General features: G+C 50.7%; 1 protein-coding gene across 2 annotated transcripts; it reads left to right on the forward strand.

The window, feature by feature from the left end:
• The first annotated feature begins 626 nt into the window (after positions 1-626).
• STMN4 (stathmin 4) lies at positions 627-14,712 on the forward strand. 2 transcript variants are annotated; one of them, XM_020777371.3, is made up of 6 exons: positions 627-749; positions 7,344-7,442; positions 10,565-10,660; positions 12,421-12,629; positions 13,048-13,239; positions 13,924-14,712. In XM_020777371.3, exons 2-6 carry the CDS (start codon positions 7,430-7,432, stop codon positions 13,981-13,983), a joined length of 570 nt encoding a protein of 189 aa, XP_020633030.1. In that variant the 5' UTR covers positions 627-749; positions 7,344-7,429; the 3' UTR covers positions 13,984-14,712. The 2 variants fall into 2 exon arrangements, with proteins under 2 accessions (XP_020633030.1, XP_020633031.1); XM_020777372.3 differs by having other exon boundaries at positions 661-749; positions 12,424-12,629; positions 13,924-14,167.
• Positions 14,713-15,647: the final 935 nt, after the last annotated feature.

Here is a 15,647-nt window from a genome sequence, read left to right on the forward strand (position 1 = left end):
AGACCAGATCGCCTGACTCCCTGAAAGAAACCACAATCCTGAGTCCTGTTGTCAAGTGCACCGAAATGCAAGCCACTTACAAACACACCCAAATGCACACAATCTCCAATTCAGCCCGTTTTGTCCAGCGGCTGCAACGCAATCCAGCAGATTACCTTTTTTAAAAAATGTTATTTGACTTATGTATTCCACTTCTTTCCTGTCTGCCTCCCACGAAGGGGATGCAGGAAGGGCTAAATCAATCATGCTCCATCTCGGCTTTGTAGGATTGCGTCTGGGCTCTGATGGGACCTTTCGCCCCCCACCCCACCCTGCAAGCATCAGCTTTCCGGCCCTTCTGAGGATCCCTCGCATCCACAACGGAGGATGAGAAGGGTTCAGCTCGTCTTGGGAGCTTGTCTATGGGGTACCCCCCCCCCACCAAAGAGCTCTGGGAGCATCCTTTGGGCGATGATGCCCAGAGAGGTTGGCCTGTCGCCTCTTGCATCCAAAGAGCCCTCCTGGAAACCAGCATCTTTGGTGTGACATCATCCTTCCTCAGCCCACTGAGGCAAATCCTTCTTCCTAAGGAGAGGCAGCCCAATCCGCGGGCCCGAGGAGCGCAGCCAATCGGCTGGCTCGGAGATGATATCATGGGGAGAGTTTGGCATACTGGAGGATGCTCAGCGCCTCTGTGAGCATCTTTCCCTGGAAGGAGGCGAGCCGGAGAGCTTGGGAGCGGCTGGAGGGGGCGACGGGCTTAGAAAGGGGTGAGTAGCCAGTAGCTTAGAGCCCCCCCACCTCTGGCCAGGGGCTGGGAAAGGCCAGGTAAAGAGAAGAAAAATTGCCTTTTTGGGGGTGGGTGGGTGAGCCGAAGGATGGAGGAGCAGAGGATGAACTGTCCGAAGGAGGATGAAAGAGCTGGGGGTCCAGAAGGCAAGGAGGGGCAGGATTCTGGCACCCCACTGCTTCTCCATCCTTCCTCAGGACTTCTGCCTCCCATTCCCAAGGAAGGTCTCTGGGCCTGCCACCGCCTGTTTGATCTCCAACACCCTGGCTCCCGCTTCGAATCAAGTTATGTTATTCTTTGTTTCCCAGAAGGGCCACTGCGGGGGCTTGGCGGAGTGAATCCGGCCAAGAATTCTGTGACACCCTAAAGATGGACCCATTTGTGTTGGCCATCAGGTCGTCACCGGCTGGAGCCCCTCGGATAGGAGGGAGGGGACTCAAGTCCACGGAAGCTGGGGGGGTCTCTCCCTCTGTTTTTGGCCCCCATCATTTAAAGGTTTTATCTCTCTCTGTGTGTGTGTGTTTATGTGTGTAAGAAAAAAGAGGGACCTGCCCGTTCTCATTGAACCTGGACCCTTTGCAAGGGGTGGGGTGAGAACTTGGAGGCAAGACACTCCTTTAAAGCCACCATCCTGTTGCTCGCCCCAATGCGAGGAGACCCCATGGATGCCTATGGGATTGATTGAACTCTTGATTTACCCTTAAGCAATGGATTCAGAGGATCTGTTCTTCGTCATCATGATACCGGCCCAAATCTTTAAGGTGTCCTAAGACTCTTGTCATTGTTCATTCTGCTCCTGATCGATCCTTTTCTTTATGCCACCAAGGTAAGGCAGGGAGCATCCTGCCTGCTAACTTTCTCTCTGCTATTATTATTTTTTTCACCCACTCTCTACCTACTTTTCCCTTCCATCATTTAAGGTTTTTTTTTTTTTGGTGCACTGGAAGAAAAGAAATCCGAGGTCCAGTTGACGGTCCCTGGACAAGTCGTTTTGCATGAGGGTGGGGCATGGAGGCAGGACATGAGTCTGTCTGTCTGTCTCTCTATCTGTCTTGGCTCCACCTTCTAAATCTGCAAGGAAAGCCTCCACAGTGTAGAAACATCCCAGAAGCTTAATTCAATGGCCTTAAATATCCCAGATCACTTTTTCTTCCAACTCCCACTGCCAAGTTTTCAAAGTTTCGGACCCTTGCAAGTTAGGGCTGTAGGTTAGTGGATGACACCCAATAAGATGTGTTTGCTAGATGGACGGACTCGGATTCAGGAGGCCTGGGTAAAGGAATCTTTGCTGAACCATGGAAGCTCATTGGGGGCGTGGAACTGGTAGAACCATTCCTTAAATACCTCACTTACCTCGAAAGTTAGGACTCCTATATGTTGATTCCGACTTGATGGCACAGATCATATCTTTTCCCTCATTGGCATTGCTTGCACAGATTGCAGAATTCTGCGATCTCGACTCAAAATATGGACGGTCAGGATTCAGAATTTTGGGGTGGAGGGGTGGTAGTAATAAGGATAGCTGTCTCCGAGGCACAAATTCCTAACAATTGGTACCAAATCAGTCCTGCCAACTTTCCGAGACCTTCTCCGGCTGTGCCCGTGTTTCAGACGGACGGTCTGGCCCACATCACGGTCGTCCCTCCCAGCTTATAACCAGAGGATTTCATTTGGGGTGTTATTTGACCCACAAAACTACTCCTGCTGGTTTACAGAACCAAGAAGTCTTTCTTCTTGTCTGTATTTTTACCTGTTGCTCTCACGGGCCAAATGCAGGACAGCTCCAGCTCCGTTTTTACACCGAGCCTTTCGTTTGTCATTTTATTTTTAAGCACGTGTAAGGAGATGGTTTGTAGCGGCAATCCCAGAAGGCTCGGAATTTAGCTCCCGAACGATCTATTTCCATCCTCGTGGTTCATCGGCAATCAGGACGCCATGCCGAAGAGCATGGGCAAAGCGCCCCTCCTTCAGGTCAAAAATAAAAATTTGCCACCTCCTGGTTGCCTGTATGTCCCTCCTGGCCTTCAAATGCTTTGAAAGACATTCTGCGCATGGGTTTTTCATGCCTGCCACCCCACCCAAGTGGGGAACCACTTGATATCTTTAAAAATCACCAAGAAATCCTGTTATAGTTATAGGGAAGACTTAGGTGATTTTTTTGCTGACAGGAAGCAGGGAAGCATAACAGGTGGACGACGGGTTCTTCCTACCCCAGAATTTTCTTCCGGTGAGGTGCTGAAGCCACAGTGGAGTTTGGGGTGGGAGAGCTGCCTTCTTTAGGTTGTTTCCACCGTTCTGGGGTGTGCAAAATGTGGCCGGCTGGCTGCATGAGGCCCCTGGGGTCTTCCGGGTACCCACAAGACCCCCCCCCACTACCTACACCCTGAAATAAGTTTTCAAAAGATCCAATGGAAGGTAATGGAAACCTGGCTTTCTTTCATTTCCCCCCTCCTAGCCACTCTTTGGAGCCTTGCATGGATACCAAAATAAGTGAAAGAGAGAGAGAGAGACCCATTCCAAAATCCAGCCTTGAAAAAGGGTGGGAACCAAGTAATTGAAAAAGTCAGAAATTTGAATGATTCCAGGGATCTCTCTCTATCTGTCTCTCTCTCTCTCACACACACACAGACACACATGTGCAAACCCCAGCTCTATATGCTGCTGGAAGCAGATATTCTGCAAAATAATAATGGGAGGAGATGATTTTTTTTTTTGCCATCTCCCTTAGTCTGCCAGCCAAAGATGGAGGCTGACCCCACCCCACCTCCTCGGCCACCTTCATGTTAAGTGTATGAAGTGGGTGAGGGACTGCTTTTCTTGTGTGCGCGGTGGTTGCTGAAGGCGCAGGCAAGCCGTGCCTTCTCGTTTCATCGTGGTGGTGGGGTGGGGTGACTTTCCTGGTTGCTGGGCCTCCCAGGTGTCCCAGGAAATGAGGTTCTTGGAAGCGGCATGTGGGGAGGCAGACAGAGAAATCAATGTACGAAGGGGGACCCTGCAGGGAGACGATGCTTGTCCATCGTTCCAAGCATGGACATTCCCTGTGCCTTCTTTTCTGTGGAAGGTCTAGCACCTTGCTTGCTTGCTTGCCCGCATGACCTCCTTCCCTCCTCCCTGCCTGTTTTCATCCGAATGATCTCATCTTACATTATCCAGGGCTGTGGTTCCCTCCCTCCCTCCGCCTCCCTCCGTTATTTATTATGCATCACAGCATCCTTGGTGAAACCGCTGGCAGGAAAGCAGCTGCATCTCTCTCACTTCTGCCTCATTTGGTCCATCAGCCTCCCAGCCTACTTGTCTCCCCCCCCCCCGAGTTTTCTTAATTGTACCCCCCCCAACAGACACACACTTGGCACCAGAGAAGACTAGGCTGTCGTTTGGAGGGAGGAAGAGAAGGATCTCGGGGAGATCTTTACAGAGTCAAGGGGAAGTGAGCTCCAGCAAAACCGAAGTGAAACCGGGGAGGTGTTCACAACAAAGGAGATCATGCCCGCCTGCCAGCCTGCGGCGCTCCTGGAATGGCTGGGAAAGAGGGCACCTTTGTGGTTTTTTAAAAATATATATATTACGGCTTGGAGGTTTAATGCAGGGGCAAAAGGCTGAAGGAGGGGTTTCCTAAGCATTCCAGGAAGGAAGAGGCAGTGAGAGGCAGAGCAGGAACGGGAATGAAGGAAGGGTGGATGCCGTGCCGTAACAGAGTGAAGTGGGATGAAAAGATCACCCCGAGAGCATGTGCAGAGTGCCCCAGTGGCCGCCATAGAGAAAACCAACCCTGCTCCAGATTCTTCCGAATGAACAGCAGGCTTGCGTGCTTTTCCCTCTTTGAAGCAGAGCGTCCAAGATGGCTAATTAAAGGAAATAATTAAAAGTGTGTTTTAAGCACATGCATGCGCGCCCGGTGTTTGAGCTGCCGTTCTTCAATGCTGGGGCACATGACATAACCATGAAGAAGGACCCTCCCTTTTCTCAGAAAATCTAATCTCCCCTAGTTTTTGGGAGCAAGTGAGTTTGGAGGGAGATCCCGCCAGCGTGGAGTAGCGGTTAGAGGGGACAGACTGCTAGGAGACGAGAGATCTCTGCTCATATCTCCACTCATCCATAAAACTGGGTAGGCAGTCCTGGGCCAGTCACTTACAGAGGGTTGTTGTCATGAAAAGTAGGGGGTGGCAAAGAAAGCAGGGAATTGAAATGTAGGCCAATATTCTATTGCAACTGCAGGACGGGAAAGAGCAGTCGTGAATGGCACACATACTCTGGGAAGACGGGTGGCACTCGTGGCAGCAGAGTGGTGTATCCGCTCAGGGGTTGGATCTGAACTTTACAGGAAGGGCTGCTCCAAGATGTAGAACCTTGTTTCCCAAATGGCCCTGTAGAAGTTCAGGCTGCCAGCCTGATTAGATCCACTGACGCTGAAGCCACCCAACACGACCACGTGCGCTCCCTTGCAGGTGGTCTGCCATGCCTTCGGTCACACCCTGGTCGGACCACCCATGGCGTGACCAGGTCGCAGGCCAGACAGCTTGAAAGCAGCAAAAGGCCTCTGATGTAACGGCCCGTAACGGGCGCAGGATCCATTGCCAGGATATCCCCAGGTGGCAGAAGGTCCTGCCACTTGTAGCTTGAGTTGTGCCCTTTGTCCATGTTGTTGAGGACAAGTTATTTTTCCAAGCCCTGCAGAATCTCCCGGTGGAGCTCTTTCTGATGCAGAAAGCAGATGGGAAATGGACACAAACGTCCATGTCACCCATCTCTGGGGGTGTTGGCAAGGCTTTGGTCTCAAGTCCCAAGGGCCATGTCTGAGTGCCTGCTAAAAACACGTGTGTCGTCCCCCCACACCCCAATAAAGGAGAGGGGTGGGTGGGTTCTGAATTGTGAGTCGAGTCTAAATCATTGGAAGGGTGGGGTGGGTGGGAATCCAGAGTTTAGTCCAAACCGAGCCGCCGGTGGGACTGAAGAGCGACTCGACAGCCAGTCCTGCGGCTGGAGTCCCCATCCCTGCCTCTCTTTCCCTCCACCGCACTTATTGGCCGATAAAGGGCACAACGTCCCCCCCCAGAAGCCTTTGTAAGAATGGATATCATGCTTCCTCCTCCCTCCCTCCCCTCCCACCGCCATGCGCTCCCTTTGCCAGCCAGGAAGTTTCTCCGCAGCGGCCGTGTGCCAGGTTTTATGTAACCAAGGAGTGGGGAAGGGCCTCCTGGGTTGACCGGGGCTGTAGCGGCAGAGATGGGGAGCCTCTCCTGCCCGCCCTGGACAGTGGCATCGATGGATTCCAGTGGCCTCTTGAAACACACACACACTCGCAGATCTTAGAGCAAGGATTCCTTACAACATCGCCGCCCAGGACCCACCCTTTATAGCGTGAACATCTTATGGAAAAGCAAAGGTGGAGAGAGAGAGAGAGAGAGAGAGAGAAAATGAGAAAGAGAGAACGAGAAAAAGAGAGAGAGAACAAGAGAGAGAGAGAGAGAGAGAGAGAGACCAGGGTATGAGTAGCAGCTAAGAACCTCCAGTGCTTCTGCCGGTCTTCCAAGATGCCAGCATAAAGCACATCACAACAACACCGTTGCCTTAGAAAGGGTCAGGATTCTTGATATTTCACTGCCGGCTAGACATAAATTTTCTTCCCCGTGGACATCCTGAATTAAGGATGGGGACTCAAGTTGTGGGACTGGTTGTTAAGTCAGGCTTAATTCGCACCCGTGACTCAACTCCGACTCAACTTGGTGTTTTTCCCCCCTCCCTCCAATTATTGGACTCGACTCGTGACTCAGAATACACCCACCTCCTCCTTTTTTTTCTGGGAGGAAAAAAAAGCTTGTTTTTCATAGGGACTCGGGCAGGGGTCTCGGGACTTGGTTCAAAGATCCAGACTCAAATTTGGGACTCAGACCACCCGAAGACTTGCCAGCATCCCTCTCCGGGGCGCCCTGCTCTGCTTCTTTCATGCTTTTATGACAGTTTCTTATTTTGCTTGTTATTTCTTGTGTTTTACGTTGTTAACTGCCCAGAATACATAGTGTTGTGGCACTACCAGAGTGGTTAATTAATTCATTAATTTGTGGCATGGGACATCAGAATTCCACACAGGCAAGTTGCATTAGAGACACACGCACACACACCCCAAAATTACACACTATAAGTACATGAAGATAGCAAATAATGGAACCTCCAGGTTCAGTGGCAGTCTTCTGACACTTCCTGGGAGACAAAGGGAAAAAGGGGGGGGTTGGTTGCCTTCCCTCCCTTCTTGTGGGCTTCCTGGAAGCATCTGTCTGGAAATGGGAAGGAAGGAAGGGAGGGAGGGAGGGAGGGAGGGAGGGAGGGAGGGAGGAAGGAAGGAAGAGGCGTTAGCCGAGCTCAGCCCAGTGGCTCTGGGTTCAAGGAGCTCGAACAAGAGGGGAGGGCCTCCCGGCGAAGTTCATTCTCCAGCCTTTTTTGGAAGACCCTTTCTCCATGCAAGAGTCAACAGGTGTTGTTCTGATGCTGTGGCACAGGGTGCTCGCATCTTGTAGGCACCCGTTTCCCCCAAAAAGGGTGTGTGCCCCTTACTCTGCCTTTTTCCTTGTTTCTACAGTTGCCAAGCTTCTGCCACACCTTCTCCATCCGCTGGAACTGCCACCCGATCCGTAGAAGTGCAGGAAAAATAAAGGGCACCTCATCATGACCCTGGCAGGTATGGACGACCCCCCCCCCGCCGCACATACTCTCACGCTTTCATCATCTGGTAGAGCACAAAGGGATCAAATCCGACTCTTGTCCGCTTGGCTTAGTGTGGAACATCCAGGCCTCCGTCAGCTGTACAGGATCCTGTCCATACGGTTTTAGTCTCGGTTCTCTTTTTCTTCTTCTTCTTTCGGGAACCTGTCCTTTCATTTGGTGCAGGAGCTGTGAGTCACACGATAATTCTGTGAGGATGATTCAACAGGATGGTTTCCTTGAGCGCTACAGCTTGGAAAAGCGGTCAGGGTGGAGGGCTCACAGGGTGGCGAGTTCAACCCCGGGGTGGTGGGAAAAGGAACTTTTTCAAGCTCGGGGGCACTAGTGCTAGGGAACTTGACCTGGGGAACAAGCACCTGTGTGTGTTTCAAATAAGAACACACCATGTGCAGTTGGGATCCCCAAATGGTCCAGGAATTCCCCCCCCCCAGCAGAATTCTGGGAGATCCAGCCTGCAAACTCACACCTGCCGACACCTTCGTTTCACTCACCTGGAGACAAGCACAGGCTTCCTTCTAGGCCTTCGCTTCCAGTCGCAATGCATCCTGGGGGGTGTAGTCTCAATGCCCTTTCTGCTGTATGGGGGGTGCATCCTAGAGATCCACCCCTCCCAGAAAGCATCGGGGCAGGAATTGAAGACCTAGAAGGAAGGCTCAGCCTTTCTCCAGGTGAGTGAAATAAAGGTGTTGGCAGGTGTGTGTTTGTGGGATGAAACTTAGGGTTGGGGGTGGAATTCTTGGAGAATTCTGGGAAAGGATCCTCACCCCTCCAGCATCTGAGGTCTCTAGTTTTATGGGCCAGACACAGGCGACTTCAGGGTATAGTCAAGGATTTGGCGCTATTGGATTGCAATGAATTCAGCTACCAAATAAAATTAGACATTTGCTAATGCAAGTGGGCAATTTAACTGGATAGGTTTTTAAAAAGAAATCACTTCATCGTCATCTTAGAACTGCAGTTGGAAGGGACCTATGGATCACTGAGTGATCACCCCTGTCAAGGACGCCCCGTGGGGGAATCGAACCCCCCAACCTCTGGCTCTCCAACTAGGTACTGACCTTCTCCTTCTGGCAGAATGTTTCCTCTAACCACAATTAATTAATTAATATTAGCATTAACCAGGGCAGGGGAAATTCACGCAACAAGGAACCTGTTGCCAGGTGACAGGGGTAGCAGTTGAGCAGCAGCAGTGAATAACAAAAGAGACGAGCAAGGGCAAAAATGCGAAAGGGCTCTTTCGTCCTGCACAAGTGAGGGTCCTGGGGATTTGACTGAGCCAAAGGGGAGAGAGCTCAGCAGAGCTGCCGGAGAAGTCAAAAGCTGTGTCCCTATGGAAAACCTAGACCCGATGTGAACGGGGTCCCTGCGATGCCCGCCCGCTCTGTTCCATGGAACAGGGGGACCTGTTTGAGCCAAGGTAGTTTTCCCGGGAAGGCTTGCTTTTAGTTCCTGCCATTTCGCTGCCGTTCAAAACAATTTCGTGGGGATACAGCTACAGGAATAAGGTCAAACGGGTGGCGTCCTTGTGCCCACCAGGGACTCTTAAGAGCCTCTTTTCCCCTTCCCCTGTTCCACCCTGTCATCTTCCATTAGGCAAGCAGGGAATGAAAGGAAGTCCTTGGAAATGGTCCCTCGGATAAGGATCCTTGGTGTCGTTGCTAGGTAACGGCTGAAGATTTTCCTTTTTTTTTTTCTTTTTCCCTCCCATCCTGAAGCAGTTCTCTTGATGGCAGGATTAGCTCTGCAGAGACAGAAAGAGAGAGAAGGGATTCTGGAATCTTCCAAAGCAGAGTTCCAGCAGCAAACAAGATGCTTCATTAGCAAGGCAGAGGGCTAGACCAGGAGAGGCGCATTGTCTTCAAGTTGGGACTTGTGGGGTTTAATGAGAAGCCAGTTTGGAGCACCGTCGAGAAAAGGGAGCTATACAAGGTTTGCCTCTCCCAGCAAAGGGCTTTCTTATGTTCCCAGGGCTGCACACGTGCCGTCTCTCCTTTACAGAAATAAAGTTACTTTTCTAGACTGCTGGAATCTCTCCATCAGTAAAGGTCCCTGATGGTGCTCGCTGGAAGGTTCTAAGCGTTGTAATAATAATAATAAAAAGAGATAACCCCAAACAAACCAGTGACTCCCCCAAACTTTCATCTTTTGGTACTGAGTTTGGAGTGTCTGGAGGCTGAAACCGACCAAGCAGGGAGCTTTGCAAGTGGAAGCGGAGATGACATAAGAACTAAAGGAGGTACAACGATCCTCCGGCACTTTTGCTAACTTCTTAATTTGTAAATCAGTGGCTTTGGTCTCCTGTGATGGAACAGGGGACTCGCTGTTTGGGCAAAGGGTTGCGCACACATGGCAGGGTGAAGAGGTTGACCCTGCAGCAATATTTAGTTAGCTAGCTAGTTGGTTGGTTGTTTAGATAGTGATTGGATTTCTATCCCACCCTTCTTCTGACAAAGCACAGCTAATGGCTGGGTAGCTAATGGTGACAAAGAGAAAGAGCCACCCACCCATCAGCACACATGTTGTTGTTGTTTAGTCATTCAGTCGTGTCCGACTCTTCGTGACCCCATGGACCAGAGAGCACCTCAGGCCCTCCTGTCTTCTACTGCCTCCCGGAGTTTGGTCAAAGTCACGTTGGTCGCTTTGATGACCCTGTCCAACCATCTCGTCCTCGGTCGTCCCCTTCTCCTCTTGTCTTCACACTTTCCCGACACCAGGGTCTTTTCCAGGGAGTCTTCTCTTCTCATGAGATGGCCAAAGGATTGGAGCCTCAGCTTCAGGATCTGTCCTTCCAGGGAGCACTCAGGGTTGATTTCCTTTAGATTGGATAGGTTTGTTCTCCTTGCAGTCCAGGGGACTCTCAAGAGCCTCCTCCAGCACCACCATTCAAAAGCATCCATTCCTAGGTGGTCAGCTTTCTTTAGGGTCCAGCTCTCACTTCCATACATTGCTCCTGGAAAAAAATAGCTTTGACTATTCGGACCAGGAGGCGCTCTTCTGCAGTGAAGCAGGAGGGTGGGTGGCTCCTTTCCTGATGTTGCCTTGACCACCTTTGGTAATTTTTCTCTCTCTCCCGAACAGCTTACAAAGAGAAGGTGAAGGAACTTCCCCTGGTGTCCCTCTTCTGCTCCTGCTTCCTCTCAGATCCTTTAAATAAACCGTCTTATAAATATGAAGGTGGGTGCAATGTGGAATGATTGACTCGAAGACGGCTGGGGTGGTCGTGGCCGAGTCCAATTTGTCCGTCTGTTTCTGTCTGCGAACCTTTTCGCGCCTGATTGATAGCTCTGTTTGCGAGTTTTTGTCTCTCTCCCTCTTTCTCTAGGGCTTTAGAGAGTTCGCTTTGGGGTAATGCATTATATATGATAATAGATAATTAATCTGCTAGATATGCATTATGCACGAGAAGCTTGCAGACAACACCACAAAAAGAAGCAGAGGAGACCAGGTTGGCGTCGAATTTAAGAATGGCTATCGCACTTTGGTACCCAGTGTGGTGTAGGTCGGGGGCTGAGGGATTGACAAAGACTCTGGAGATCTGAGTTCAAATCTCCACTCAGCCATGGAAACTCACTGGGGGAGGGGTGGAACTGGTAAAACCACTCTTTAAATATCTCATTTACCTTGAAAGTCCTGTTAGGGACATCTCCAAATACCTTTTCACTGAGCCACTGAATCCTGCCACCAGCTGAAAAAGGCGACAGGGACCATCACGGGACTAGAAACCAAACCCTCTTGAGGAAAGGCTGAAAGAACTGGGCAGGTTTAGCCTCGAGAAAATAAGACAGAGGGACGATAGGATAGCAGCTTTCAGTGACATGAAAGGTAGTCATCTAGAGGAGAAGCAAGATATGTTCTTCATCATCCTAGACAGCAGGACATATAATCAGGGGCTCAAGCTACAGGATGAACTTCTTAACTGTTAGAGCGGTACGACAGTGGAACCTGTGAGCTCAGAGGGAGTCGGGGAACGCTCCAACGCTGTGGAGGCCTTCAAGAGAAGACTGGCGAACCCTCTGTCAGATCTCCTTGGATTTGCATTGGGCAGGGTTTGGACTCGGTGGCCTTAGAGGCAGGACCCCTCCCACTCAATTACAGTGGTGCCTCGCAAAACGATGTTAATTCGTTCCATGAAAAACATCGTCTTGTGAAAACATCGTCTTGCGAAACATGGTTCCCCATTGGAATGCACTGAAATCTATTTAATGCGTTCCAATGGGGGAAAAATCGTCTTGCGAAAATCGTCCATAGAAAACATTGTCTTGCGAAATGTGGTTCCCCATTGGAATGCATTGAAATCTATTTAATGCGTTCCAATGGGGAAAAAATCATCTTGCGAAAATCGTCCATAGAAAACATCGTCTTGCGAAATGTGGTTCCCCATTGGAATGCATTGAAATCTATTTAATGCGTTCCAATGGGGAAAAAATCATCTTGCGAAAATCGTCCATAGAAAACATCGTCTTGCGAAATGTGGTTCCCCATTGGAATGCATTGAAATCTATTTAATGCGTTCCAATGGGGAAAAAATCATCTTGCGAAAATCGTCCATAGAAGACATCGTCTTGCGAAGCGCCACAGCGATTGCAAAAACCAATCATCTTGTGGATTAATCGTCCCACGAGGCAATCATCTTGCGAGGCACCACTGTATTCTGTAATTCTAAGGAGCAGGAATCAGCATCCAGGGTTTAGAGCCAGGTCACATCTGGAGACCCGGGGTAGCAAAGGGGTTCCCGGAGATTCCCGCTTTGAAACCGGCAAGTAGCTGCTGACATCGGTGACATATTATCTCTGTATCCCAACGTTCATCAATGCCGCCTGGTTCCCTGGGCTTATTTTATGTATAGAGTAGCCCGCTCCCTCTCCTTGTCCGTGCCATTGCTCCCCAGTGCCGTCCCACCTCCTCATCTCCTCTTCCCTCCTCCTCTCTTTCAGTAGACACCGTGGACCTCACCTGGTGCGTCATTTCCGACATGGAAGTCATTGAGCTCAATAAGCGCACCTCGGGCCAGTCGTTCGAGGTGATCCTCAAGCCGCCTTCCTTCGATGGGGTCCCAGAGTTCAACGCCTCCCTGCCCCGGCGGCGCGACCCTTCCCTGGAGGAGATCCAGAAGAAGCTGGAAGCTGCCGAGGAGCGGCGCAAGGTGAGCGCTTGGTTCTGCGGCATCGGGCGGGCGGGCGGAGGGGACAGGGCCAGCCCCGAGTCACCCGGTCGTGGTGTTTTGTGGCTGTGTGGAGCACATGGGACCACAGTCACGCACTAGTGATAAAGCCTTTATTATTCAAGCCAGCTGAAAATTATGGGATGGCTCATAGACCCTTTGATTAATCCACTCTGAGTCTTCAGGCATAGTAACACAACTTGGTATTGGCCAGTTCTGGTAAATGCATGTGAAAATATTTTTTTCTGCACTCTATATATAGTGCATATGTAGAATTCACTATTATCCACAGTTTTCAGTATCCACAGGGAGCTTGGAATCCATCCTATGGCGGTCCTATTACATTTCATATTTCTGATTATTTATATATATATGGTTCTCTCTTTTTTTGTGGGTTTAGTATCAGGAAGCAGAACTCCTTAAGCACCTGGCAGGCAAGCGAGAGCACGAGAGGGAAGTCATCCAGAAAGCCATCGAAGAGAACAACAACTTCATCAAGATGGCCAAGGAGAAACTGATGCAGAAGATGGAATCTAACAAGGAGAACCGAGAGGCACATTTAGCCGCCATGTTGGAACGCCTGCAGGAAAAGGTGAGCCCTCCCCTGTGTGCGAGGATGAGGCAGAGACGGGGCTGGGCAACAGGAGAGGAGACACTGTCAGAGGTTGGGTGAGGGGGACTGTGGAGTGAAAAAGTTACGTTCTAAGGTCTGTACAGGTAAGGTGGGCTAGAACAGGTGGAATGAGAGAATCCCTTATTCATATGGGGGACACTTGGCTCGGTAATGGGATGAGCGAGAAGGAGCTTGGAATCATTGTAGATCACAAGCTGAATATGAGCCAACCGTGTGATGTGGCTGCAAAAAGGGCCAATGTGATTTTAGGCAGCATTAAGAGAAGTATAGTTTCCAAATCCTGCAAGGTGCTAGTCCACTTCTATTTGGCACTGGTGAGGCCTCCCCTTGAGTCTTGTGTCCAGTTCTGGACGCCACGCTTCAAGAAGGGGGCTGACCAATTGGAACCAAGTTCAGAGGAGGGCGACACGGATGATGATCAGGGAACTAGAAACCAAGGATCAAGGGGGTGCAGAAGAAGACCGAGGGAAGACTGAGAGCACTCTTTAAACTATTCTAAGCTCTGGTCTAATCCCTGTTTTGCAGCGATGGGTCAGTTTCTCATTTTGAGGCTAAGCATCAGCCTCTCAGCCACTTTGGGTCCTTTTAAGGAGAGAAAATATTTCAAATAAATGAAAAACAAGCGGTTGCCTTCCTTCCCAGGACAAACATGCTGAGGAGGTCCGGAAGAACAAGGAGCTGAAAGAAGAGGCCTCGAGGTAAAGCGGGGGGTCCCCTCCCCGGCACCTAATCATTTGGACTGAGAGCTCCCAGGAAAATATGGTATGGCGGATGACAGTCATGAAGACCGTCCGCCGTCTTCTCGGTGCGAAAAAGTGTTAACGGGCGAATTTGGACGGACCTCTGCTTTCGTTGTTTGTGAATGTTAAAAGAATTGACCGCTGAAGCCCTGGCGTGCGTTTCAGGGAGGGAGGGGGACCCTGGTGGAGGAAGAGTGTGGATTTGGGAAGGGGGGGGAGGGAAGGATGGATTTGACCGGCTGCCGACACCCAGCGCCCAGGTTCCCCTTTCCATGCTGTTGGCATCCGGTATGGAAGCCGGGTGAGAGGAATAGTGTGTTACACGGGAGGGAAGGTGTCGCAGGGTCCGGGGGGAGGGTAGGGGTGGGGGTACAGAGAGAAGAAGCAGGCAAATGAAATTTGGTGACGGGCCAGGAAAAGTGAGCAGAGGGAGCCAGGTCACCTTCTTCGGGGTGAATGTTGTCTCGTGCGTTTGTCCGTGAATGTCGTCGATCACCCACCTGGAAAGAAACCGCCCACCTCACGCCTGCGTTTCTTTCCATAAAATTGCATCTCATCTTTTCCATCCGTCCCCTGGTAGCCCCGGGGGTGGCTTGACCCCCACAGCCACGTGGTGGCTGTGTCCACTGTGATTTCGGAGACCCGCAGCCCCGTTTTTTACTACTCATCCGTAAATAAAAAACTCTTGCCAGAGCTACGCCGTGGTCGTCCGCATGTCGTCCGCGGGCTTGCTTGAACGCGGAGCCCACAGTAAACGAGAAAACGGATTCAGGCCTTTTCATGGGAATTGGGGAGTGGTGCTCTTTTAGACACAGCTCTTGGCAACTCTCTCATCCGGAGAGTTTCCAAACTTTTCCATTTCTTCAGCCTTTGCCCGCAAGGCAGGTCAAGCGAGAGAAAGCTGAGAAAGACCATGCTCTTTAAAACCTTGCTGTGGTCATGAAGAAGCATCTCCGGGAGGCGATGAGCCAAAAGCCCAGAATCACCAGGTCGGGCAGTTGTGTTTTAAACCCACTGCAAGCCCTCGTCCTTCTTCAAACAACCTCTGTCTCGTTCTGAGGCTTTGGAAAACGTCTGTTTTAGGTGACAGTTTCCAGAGTTCCCTGTCCAGCTGGGGAATATTTTTTTAACCCCCCCAAAAGTAACTTTTTCTTTGTTTCCATCCCTACCCACCCACCTAAAATCTCCTTGAGCTTCTAGGTGTCCACTAGCCAGCATGCAGAGGAGGTTGGGCTATGGAACCAATGTTTGGAAAATAGACGGCCATGCATTTTGCAAGAGTCGGAGTCTCGGAAGCAGTGCTAGGGACTATGAGCCACCTCTCCGGCTTCCCAAAGAGCTTGCCACCCCATGGGTCTTTCCCCCCCAGTTGCGCCAGCCCTGACCTCACAGATTGGTGGCCCTCAGACGGTTGGCCAGTGGCACCCATGACTAGCTTTGCATGCTGGGAGGTGTAGCATACTCTGACAGCAGTAATGTTCATGGAGGAGCACCTCTTAGGGTCATGAGATAGAGTGGCTTTGGCAACCTCTTGACCTCTCTCTGTGAGTGAAAGAAAGGAGGCTTCCAAGAAATATTTCAGAATACCAATAATGGTTCCAAAATATGAAACAGGCCAGATATATG

This window comes from Pogona vitticeps, chromosome 1, assembly GCF_051106095.1.
Source record: "Pogona vitticeps strain Pit_001003342236 chromosome 1, PviZW2.1, whole genome shotgun sequence".
Lineage (NCBI taxonomy): Eukaryota > Metazoa > Chordata > Lepidosauria > Squamata > Agamidae > Pogona > Pogona vitticeps.